Source organism: Dipodomys spectabilis, unplaced genomic scaffold, assembly GCF_019054845.1.
Source record: "Dipodomys spectabilis isolate Male_0828 unplaced genomic scaffold, ASM1905484v1 ptg000006l, whole genome shotgun sequence".
NCBI classification, from domain to species: domain Eukaryota; kingdom Metazoa; phylum Chordata; class Mammalia; order Rodentia; family Heteromyidae; genus Dipodomys; species Dipodomys spectabilis.
The window spans coordinates 7677354-7687742 of NW_024870683.1; the positions used below are offsets into that span (position 1 = coordinate 7677354).

Here is a 10389-nt window from a genome sequence, read left to right on the forward strand (position 1 = left end):
AAGCTGGAGATGAGCCTTTTCTCTTAATTGGCTAGGGTCCACCCCGTGGGTGGGGCTCCCAGGTTCTAGGCTGAGCCTCCTTTCCTGGGTTCCCGCAATCGGCTGGAAGAAGGAAGGGGACGGGGTTGCGTCACCTGCTGCCCAGAGGGCTAAATGTAGTTTAGACACTTCCACTTGCGGTGGGAGGGTTTCTGAGGGCGCTGGGCACTTATTGGCTCCAGAAACCACCTGGATGAGGCTATGAGCTGGGAAGTTTTTTTTTTTGGTGGTGGTGGGTTGTTATCTGGGGTTTGAACTCAGGGGCCCCTTTTGCTTCGTTGTGTTAGGCCTTAACTCTGAGCCAAGTCTCTAGCCCTGTTCTTCTAGTGATGGAATATCTCGATTTTTTATTGTTTTGCTTTGCTTTTGCCCCAGGCTGGCAAACCTGGGGAAACCTCGATTCTCTAGATCTCAGCTTCCTGGGTAGGGTTACAGCTGTGAGACACCAGGGCCAGGCTTGGGGTCTAAAATAGGGGGGTCTGCAACGAACCCTTTCTCTTCCCACCTCTTCCCAGAGACAATGGTCTTTTGACCATTTCAAAGATGTTAAAGGGCAATTCCTCCTTTTCTCTTTAATATGTTCACTTTAGGTGGGGGTAGGGGGGGAGGGGGAGGAGAATGGGAAAGGATGGGAAAGGGAAACAAAGGAGGAGGCTACAATGCTTGATAAGAAATGTACTCATTATCTTGCCCATGTAATTGTAACTCTTCTGTACAGTATTTTCACAATAAAAAACACACAAAAATGTTCACTTAATAGAATATGTTTTCAGGGCAATGTTTTGTTGTTGTTTTAAGTGTATGATGGAAGCACCCTATGTTTGCTGCTTTCCGAATAAGTAAAGGAGTATGTATCCCATGTTCTCTTCTAATCAGAAAAGGTTACTACTCAGTGTCTGGCACTTTGCTGGTATACATCTGTCGGTTGTGGGGCTTGAAACTCTGGGTCTGAGCACTGTCCCTGAGCTCTTCAGCTCAAGGCAAGCACTCTATCAATTGAGCCACGGCACCACTTACTGTTTTCTGGTAGTTAATTGGAGATTAAGAGTCTCATGGACTTTCCTGCCTGGACTGGCTTCGAACTTCAATCCTCACATCTCAGTCTCCTGAGTAGCTAGGATTACGGGCGTGAGCCACTAACTCCTGGCTAGACAAAAGTCTCAGATACCAGGTTTTAGTCTGATCTTTAACACAAAGAATATTACCACTGTATCTCCTCCTCCTTCAACATTGTCTTCTTCCCCCCTCCTTCCTCCTCCTTCTTTTTTTTTTTTTTGGTCGGTTGTGGGGCTTGAACTCTGGGCTTGAGTGCTGTCCCTCCGCTCTTCAGCTCAACAGCGCCGCTTCCCTCCTCCTCCTTTTTCCCTGACATATAGGTGCTCTGTAATTATTGAATAACATTTGGTATTTGTTTCATTTCCTTTCATAATGTATAGAACTATGTGTAGAATATTTATTCTCCCACAACTCCAGTTTGTAATGGCAGTATACTATTTTATCATAGTAACTTCTGCTGTGACTAGTTTATGTGGATGATTATCATAGTGCCTATAACCAGAATTAGTGTAATAACTAGAATTAGTGTAATCTCTTTATATAGCTATATTACTGGGGTTTTTTTTTAATCCTTTAAAGGGCAGACACTTGATCCTGTGATTTTTTTCCCAAGGATCCTGGAAGTCCTGATTACTTACCTTCTCTTACCTTCTCGCACCCTAAGTGCGAGAAAATATAGGACAGCTTCTTCTTCATGTCCTAGAGGTTACAGTTCTCTGTTTGGGACACTAGAAGACCTTAATGCTGCTCTGGAGGACAAAAGACAGTGGAGCTGGAATCAAGAAGTGGAAGGAAACCAGCCTGGAGGATTAATGTAGTCAACTGGTGATTTCTTGGGTTCCCATACAGAGCAGGAAGCATGGGTTATCTATTTTATACATCCCATAACTGAGGCCCAAAGAGAGAAAGTTCTTCCCTAGAGTCACATAGCCCATCAGTGTTAAGGCTCTCCTTTCTACCCTCTGGATATTATCTGATTTCTTTTTTTTTGGGGGGGGGTGTGGTCGTGAGGCCTGAACTCTGGGCCTGAACGCTGTCCCTCAGCTCTTCAGCTCAAGGCTAGCACTCTACCACTTGAGCCACAGTGCCACTTCCTGCTGTTTTCTTTTTGCTTATGTGGTGCTGAGGAATTGAACCCAGGGCCTCATGCATGCAAGGCAAGCGCTCTACCACTGAGCCACCTTCCCAGCCATATTATCTGATTTCTTTCTTTTACTTTTCACCCAAGTTTCTTGAAGAGATTCCCTCTCACTAGGGTTGGCTTCTACCTCTGCTGTACCAGTGTGAAGTGGTACTCATTGAACTCCTCAAAGAATTTTTTTGGTGCTAGGGTTTGAACTCAGAAGTTTGTGCTTGTAGGCAGGCACTTTATCACTTGAACCAGCCCTTTTTTCTCTGGTTTGCTTTTTGCTTAGGTTAGCCTGGATGGTGATCCTCCTATTTATGCTTTGTTCTGTAGTTAGGATGAGAAGTGTGCATTCCACCACACTCAGCTTGGTTGTGCTTTGCCCTTTTAAAATGTCTTGTGAATGGTTTTGCTCAGGCTGGCTTAGAACTGTGATCCTCCCAATCTCAACTTCCCATGCAGCTAGGATGACAGGTATGAATCATTGCACCTAGCTATTCATTGAGATAGGGTTTTGTGAATATTTTGCCTGGGATAGCCTCAAATTGTGATCCTCCTGATCTCTCTTGTCTCCTAAGTAGCTAGTAAAACAGACATGGCACCCAGTTCCTAAAGACATTCTAATTGAAAAATTCTGAAGACTTTAGGTCTTTATCTTGCTAGAGGATGAGTTACATTTGACCTAATTGCTTACTACTCTATCCTTCTTAAAACACCCTCCCTCTTTGGCTTTCTCTTATTTAAGAAAGTGTTTCATTGTATAATTTAGGCTGGCCTGGAACTTGCTATGTAGCCAAGGCTGGCTTTGAACTCACAATCCTCTCATCCTCCCAAGTGTTCGGATTACAAGAGTGTTGTGTCACTGTGCCCTGCTCCTCCTTGGCTTTCTTTTTGGTCCGGTTGTGGGGAATGAACTCTGGGCCTGGGCGCTGTCCCTCAGCTCTTCAGCTCAAGGCTAGCACTCTACCACTTGAGCCACAACGCCACTTCCGGCTTTTTTCTTTTTGCTTATGTGGTGCTGAGGAATCGAACCCAGGGCCTCAGGCATGCAAGGCAAGCGCTCTACCACTGAGCCACCTTCCCAGCCCCTCCTCCTTGGCTTTCTTGAAGCTACTCTTCTGATATCAGAGCCAGCAGCATGAATGTGGCCATGATGCAAGCAGATGTTTGGGTTCAGCATTTATTCTGGTTGGTGCTGCGTCTTGTTTTCAATAAATGCAGACTATGAAGTCTTATGGGTGAGTCTTGGCTCTCTTTGACTCATTCAGAGTCAGTGGCTTCCACATGATTCCTGATCTGAGGCAGCCTCAGAAAGCCCTGTGCCAGCTGTTGCTGCAATGTGACCCTGAAGGAGGGAAGAAAAGAGGTGAAAGGATTAGGAATGGGGTTAGATGTGGGGCCAGGCAGAAGCTACAGGAGTGAGGGAGCACATGAACAGCAAAGTGGGAAGTGGGATGAGCAGAAAGCCCTTTGCATCTGAAAGGCTTCAAAGTCAGAGTTTCTGGGGATGACTTCATGGAGGACAAGCATCTGTCTAAAAGGTGTAACATTTGTTTCAAGGAATAAACACCACTACAGGCATGAGGTGTGGGCTGGAGAGGATGTAAGAGATTGGAAAGGACAGGTTAGCATGCCTTCTGCCTGGCCTTCTGACTGGATTGTGAGGTAGTCCCTGTCTCATGTTGTTCTCTCACCGCGAGCCTTTTTTTTCCGTCGCTTCATCCCCTGAATTTCAAAGAAAGTCTCATGTTCTTCCCAGCGCCGGTCACAGGCCGCACACAGGAAATTAGATTCAAAACTTTTGCAGCCACATCCTGAGACAAAAGTGCAGCTAAGGAGAGTCTAGAGATTCCACATCGGCTACCACCATTCTCCTCTTTCCTTCCCCACCACACACCCAAGTGCTCCCCATCCTCTTCCATCCCAACACTCTCCTTTCACTAGAAATTACCACGAGATTTGCAGGGATGGGCCCCAGTGGCTGCATGCTCTTCATGGCTATGTTTACAACGACATTGGGCTCTCCAGGCTTTGGGGTCAAAGGTAGCCCGTCTTTTGAGCCAGAATTCACCCACCTCTTCTGGGCGTGATGGGATGAAGCAAAACATGAGACAGCGGCATTGGCTCTCAGAGCAAGGCACAATCATGTCTATGGAAGTGGGGATGAGTGGTAGAATTAGACCAGCACCTGGTAGGGACCTACCTTCCTATGCCACCCCTCTCTCATACCAACACAAACACACACATTCCACCTCCCATCCCTACTCCTGTACCCACATATGAGCTTGTAGAGTTGTCCCTCTACACTGGAAGCTGGTCTTTTATCATCTACCTGTGGTGATCTGGTGTTCTTTCAACAGGTGCCCACAAAAGCACTTAGACTCTTCACAAATCCTGAAACAGTCCCATAGGTAGTGGGGGCAGCGCCAGCCAACGTAGATTCCTCGGGACAGAGGGATTGGGTAACAGGGAAAAGTGACAAAGAGAAGGATCTTAAGTTCCCTTCCAGAAGTTCTGACCTCTCCTTTGGGGTGAGGGACACACCTCTATACTTGGGATAGCTGTCTCTACCTCGGAGTCCTTAGTCTTATCCCTTATACTTTTTTGTCCTGTATTCTCTCTCTCTCTCTTCCCCCCCCTTCCCTCCTTCCTTTATTTTTTCTCTCCCTCCCTCCTTTCCTCGTTCCCTCCCTCCCTTCTTTTTTTTTTGTACCAGTTCTGGGGCCTGATCTCAGGCCCTAGGCACTGTCCCTGGACTTTTTTTGTTCAAAGTTTATGTTCTACCACTTGTGTCACAGTTCCACTTCTGGATTTCTACTGGTTAAATGGAGATAAGAGTTTCATGTATTTTCCTGCTCAGGCTGGTTTCAAAACACAATCCTCAGATCTCAGCCTCCTGTATAGCTAGGGTAATAGGCATGAGCCCCTGATGCCTGGCTCCTCAATTCTTATGTGTTTGCAGTTCCCTTTCAATTCCAGAATCCATTCTCTGTCAGCCAGTCAGAGATGACTGAAGGTATTTTTTAGTTTCTAAGCAGAAAGATTATAGGTGAAATCTTGTTTGAAGATGAACATGAATATCACTGAGTTCTGACTATGAGGTTTCTCATATTCTCCTCTCTCTTCATTAGAACCCAACTTTTCTTGAGGTGTCTCTATGGAAAGGAAGTGGGAAGCTGAGTGGCCAGGTATGTAGTAGAGATAGGACTCTGCCTAAGAGAATAATTAGTGAAGAACTCTGGAAGAGGAGGAAGATGTTGGGTATTACTGGTGCCAAGAAGTAGGAGGAATTCTTTGCCTTACTTCATGTTCACACCTGTATATCCCTTCTGTGTTTCTAGTGCTTCCGAACGAATGCCCTGAAAAAGGCTGCCTGCAATGCTCCAAAGGGTAGAAGGAAAGGGGCAGGCCAAAAATTTAAGTTACTAAGCATAGAAAGAAGCACAGGCAGATAAGTGAGGTAAGTATTCCTGAGCCCAGGCACTATCAGGAAACTACAATCCTCTAGAGCCTGGATTCTGCTATGGGGGCTAACGCTGTCTGCCATCATGCCCATTCTCCCCTGGAGGAAAGGGTATGCTATGTAAACATGGCAAGAAAACCAGACAGTAGATCCCACTCAGATTTTCCTATTCTCCATGAGAACAGAAAGTATCCCAACTTCTAGCCAAAAAACTTTCTGAGTCCCCATGGGTTAGGGACTCAGACTCAACTGAAATGTTATCTCTTCCAAAAATTGCCTTTATTCTCTGCCTGTAATCCTAACTACTCAGGAAGCTGAGACCTGAGAATTACAGTATGAAGTTAGTCCAGGCAGGAAAGTCTGTGAGACTCTTAATCACAGAAAAAGCTGGAAGTAGTGCTGTGGCTCAAGTGCTAGAGTGCTAACCTGAGCAAAAGGAGCTCAGGGATAGTGTCCAGGTCCAGAGTTCAAGCCCCAGGGACTAGCAATAAAAAAAAAAATTAGACTCAAAATTATGAAACAAAATCAGACTTTCTTGGCATGTGGTAGAGAAAGGAAGAAATGGGGAAAGTAAATTACACAGAGGAATGATAAGTTGCTTTTATATTTTAGGATTTTTTGACATAGTTGTATTTTTGTCATAAAAAGAAAAGAAGTATGAAAGACCAAATTAATGTAACAATGTCTACTGAACTCAATCTAAGATTTCCCAGAATTGGTCACAAGTCAGGGTGGCCTTCTTACTGAGGTTAGTAATCTGAAGAAATCCAATAATGGATTCTCCAATATAGCATGGTATGTGTTTGGTTTTAATGGAACCTTACACTGATGGCTCCTGTCTATAATCCTAGCTACTCAGGAGGCTGAGTTCTAAAACAGCCCAGGCAGACATATCTTATTTCCAATTAATCTGCTAAAATCTAGAAGTGGAGGTGGTAGAGTGCTAGCCTTGAGAGAAATTCTACCAAAACTCAGACCAAAACTCCTAGAGAATTTCTAGGTTCTAGGTCATATCTGCTTTAGACATATCTGTTTTCTGTCAGTCCTCTGGGGTCCTAGATCTGAGGTTGACCCTTTTGCTTTTATTTTTATTTTTAAAGCAATTTTAGTGTAGTTATATTTGTATACCTGGATTTTATGTGAATGTCCCTACTTGTTTTTCCCCCAGTCCCATCCTGATATTTCTTGGTCTGACTGCCTGCTCCCCTTCTAGATTCTAGATAAATGGCTTGGTAATTTTCCTAATGGGAAGCTCTCTATTGAAGGGACAGGTTCCTGAGTCCTGTTGGACTGGAAGATATCCATGAGCCTGCTACAGGCCTCTGAAAGGCCATGTGGGCTCACCTGTCTGAATGGAATTCAAAGCTTCACTCTTCTCCCATTGGAAAAGATGGTTCAATGGAGCACCAAACTGCTCACTTGTCTTAACCATATCCATAAGCTCTTCTTGATTAGTAGGGATTACTGGAAGGCTTGTATAACCTGGGAAGGGAGGGGCTGAGTAACCAGGGGGAAATGAGGAGACCCTAAAACTAAGAGGAGGAGCCATGTCCAAGAGCAACACAGGCCTCTCCTTGTAGGACAAGGCAAGGACAAAGAAAATAAGGGAAAAGGTAGTAATTACTGTTAGTTCCTTTCTTCTCCTTCTTCTTGTCTAGTTGGAGTTCAGGCAGTGATGAATAAGAAATTATGTCACTAGTATCCACACTCTGCTCGTTTGGGCTTGCCTCTTCCTTTTGCGTTGAAGCTATGTCTGTGCGCATTGAAGCTAAGTCTGTGTGCACCTCAGCTGAAAGTTCTGAAATGGAGTCCTTTGTAAGGAGCTCAAATTCAGAGGTCCAGCTGGACCTCCTAGTTTGTGGGACTTCACTGGAAGGAATCTCAGGAAAGAAGTCTTTCTTCCAGGCACCAACAGAAAACACAGAGACACTGCCTGGTGATGTGGACTGAGAAGGTGGGTGCTTTTGGGGGACCCTAGAGGTGTGAGTCTCAGAGGTAGGAGCCTCCAAAGAGAGCTCAGAGGCAGACCTTGGATCTACAGTGGTATCAGAGAGGAAGGATTTCAAAAAGTTTTGAGAGGTTTGGGATGTTAACGCTGTCTGCGAAGTAGTTGTCACCAAAGGTGAGTCAGAAGCATGTGGCTCTATAGGGAACTTGAAAGTGTATGGCACCAAAGGAGTATCCGAGATAGAGGGCTTCAAAAAGCTTTTAGAGGCCCGGGATGTTACCAGGGTCTTGGAAGAGGTTTGCACTAAAGGAAATTCATGACCATACGGCTCTGAGAAGACCTGGGAAACAGATGGGAACTCAGACATGGGAGGGTCTGAAGGAGTTTCAAAGACAGAAGGTTCCAAGGAACTCTCAGAGACAAAATTCCTGAAACGAGTCTGGGAAGATGGTGTCAAAAGGACTTCAGAGGCCTGGGGTTCTTCTGAAGTTGTCTGAGGAATGGAAGGCACCGAGGGAAGTTCAGAGGTAGAGAGCGGCTGTAAGTCTTCAGTAGAGGGATCCTTCGAAGAGGGGTGTTCATTTGCACCCATGATGGTATGAGGTTCTTCTGGGACCTTGGTTGCTTCCATCTAGTGGTAAAATAGGGTATAGGCTTCATTAGATTGAGATCGGAGGATCTGCAAATCATTGCAGAGCCCAGGATTGACAGGGGGTTACAGGATTAGAATAAATTGTTTAGTGCACTTGAGACAAAAGAGGGAAGCAAGAAAGGTTCTGAATCTTTGGGAGTGATGCCAGGAGAGTTGCTTATGTGCTCATACTCATGTGGCATGTGGCAGTGGGTTGTTGGAGCAATAGAACATAAAATTAAAAGGCTGAAGTAGAATCCGATCAGTAGATGGAAGCAGAGGACTGTGTCCCAGGAGGCAGCTTAAACATAGTTGCCTGCCCAGTCCCAAGTGCTGGGGTTCTGAGCATGACTTCAGACCTTGAAAGCCAGACTATGAAGTTCCAGAGACTGGGAATATCAGGTCCAAGCTGGGGTTGACTTCTGAGTGTGAGCGAATGTTACAGTAAATAAGGCAGGACCTTATGTACAGTTTGATTTTTGTCTAGGAACTACATATACCCTCCCTTGCTGATCCCATCTATGTTCAAAGCTCCAGTTACTTTCAGTTATGTGCTGCTTTTTTTTTTTTTTTGGGTCCGGTCGTGGGGCCTGAACTCTGGGCCTGGGCGCTGTCCCTCAGCTCTTCAGCTCAAGGCTAGCACTCTACCCTTTGAGCCACAGCGCCACTTCTGGCTTTTTTCTTTTTGCTTATATGGTGCTGAGGAATCGAACCCAGGGCCTCAGGCATGCAAGGCAAGCGCTCTACCACTGAGCCACCTTCCCAGCCCCTATGCTGCTGACTTCTAAGTCTGTATTTCTAGCTCAGATCTTTTTAGAACCTCATACTTTGCACTGATACCAAGCTTCCTGCTAGACATTTCTAACTAATATACCACAGGCATCGAAACTGAACTCTGGGAATTATCTTGGTCTATTCCTTCTCCCATAGACAAAGAACTAAGGACTGTATTTCCAGTCTTCCTAAGTATTCATCAAATACATTCTATTCTCTTCTTTCTCTTCAATTTTTTATGTTTTCATTATCTCCTGCCAAGCTGTTTTCAAACAACCTCTCCATTATTATATCCAGTATATTAATCTATTTACCAATACTATTATTCATTTATATGGTAAGAGCTAGGTCACGTTGCGTTTGAGAGGAAGGGAGGTTAACAGTGACAATAAAAATGAATTGATGTGGGACTAGAATAAATCTAGGATGCTGAGGGTGAAGGAATATGCCTAATTTATCTTGGAAGAATATCCCAAAAATTAACTTCTTCCTGACCCAGTCAAGGGTCAAGTGACTCAAGTTAAATGATTAAGTCCAAATCTCTTGGCCTTGACATTTTACAGTTTGTCTCCCCCCACTCCTCACCAAGCACTCTATCACTGATCTGCATCCCAGCCTTTGTTTTTGTTTTTGTTTTTTTTTTTTTTTGAGACAAGAACAAAGGTTAAGACAAAGTCTCACTCACTAGCTAGCTCAGGCTGAACTTGAACTCAAGATCTTCCTTGCCTTTATCTTCTGAGTGCTGGGATTACATGTGAACACCACATCATCCAACAGGGTTTGTCATAATTTGCAACACTACGGTCCTAACTTTCTGTGGTCCCTACAACCCCTGTCATCTAGAGACACTAGGTATATCACTTCTTAAACTCTTTAGAGCCTTTCCAAAGGAAAAGGACAACAGGAGAATAACCAGAGACAGTAAAAGGGAAATGTGGCCTAAAAGGTGGAGGACCGGTTGGGAGGAGAGAAAAGGGAAAGGAGGAGAGAATTAGGTGAGGATGAGGATAAGGATGGAAAGTAGAGAATGGGGGAGGGTCAGAAAGTGTTAGGAAGAAGAGTGAGTTGATGGCTTGGAGAAGGAGAGTCACTGGAAACTTCCATACCTCAGGTCTTGGCTTGGTTGTTAAAAAGTCCTTGGGTCAGGTCAAGATCTTGCCATAGGTTGGAGGGGAGGAAAATATTGGTCCCAAGGGAGGAAATGCTCTTGATGTGGATGAGCTCCACTGCAAACCCTGAAGTGATGGGCCTTGCTTGGAAGTATTTGTGAAGACTTGGATATCCCTAGGCTTGGGCCAAGGAAATCTGGCCTGACTGGGGGCGGGAAGTGGGGAGGGGGTGGAAGGTAAGGG

At 45.0% G+C, this 10389-nt stretch overlaps 1 protein-coding gene across 1 annotated transcript; it reads right to left on the bottom strand.

Annotated features, from left to right (window-relative positions):
• Positions 1-3514: 3514 nt before the first annotated feature.
• On the bottom strand, positions 3515-8263 carry Fam221b (family with sequence similarity 221 member B). Its single transcript, XM_042698634.1, has 7 exons — positions 7913-8263; positions 7336-7495; positions 7029-7163; positions 4554-4664; positions 4173-4370; positions 3916-4035; positions 3515-3566 (listed from the first exon to the last, which is right to left on the bottom strand). Exons 1-7 carry the CDS (start codon positions 8261-8263, stop codon positions 3529-3531), a joined length of 1113 nt encoding a protein of 370 aa, XP_042554568.1. The 3' UTR covers positions 3515-3528.
• Positions 8264-10389: the final 2126 nt, after the last annotated feature.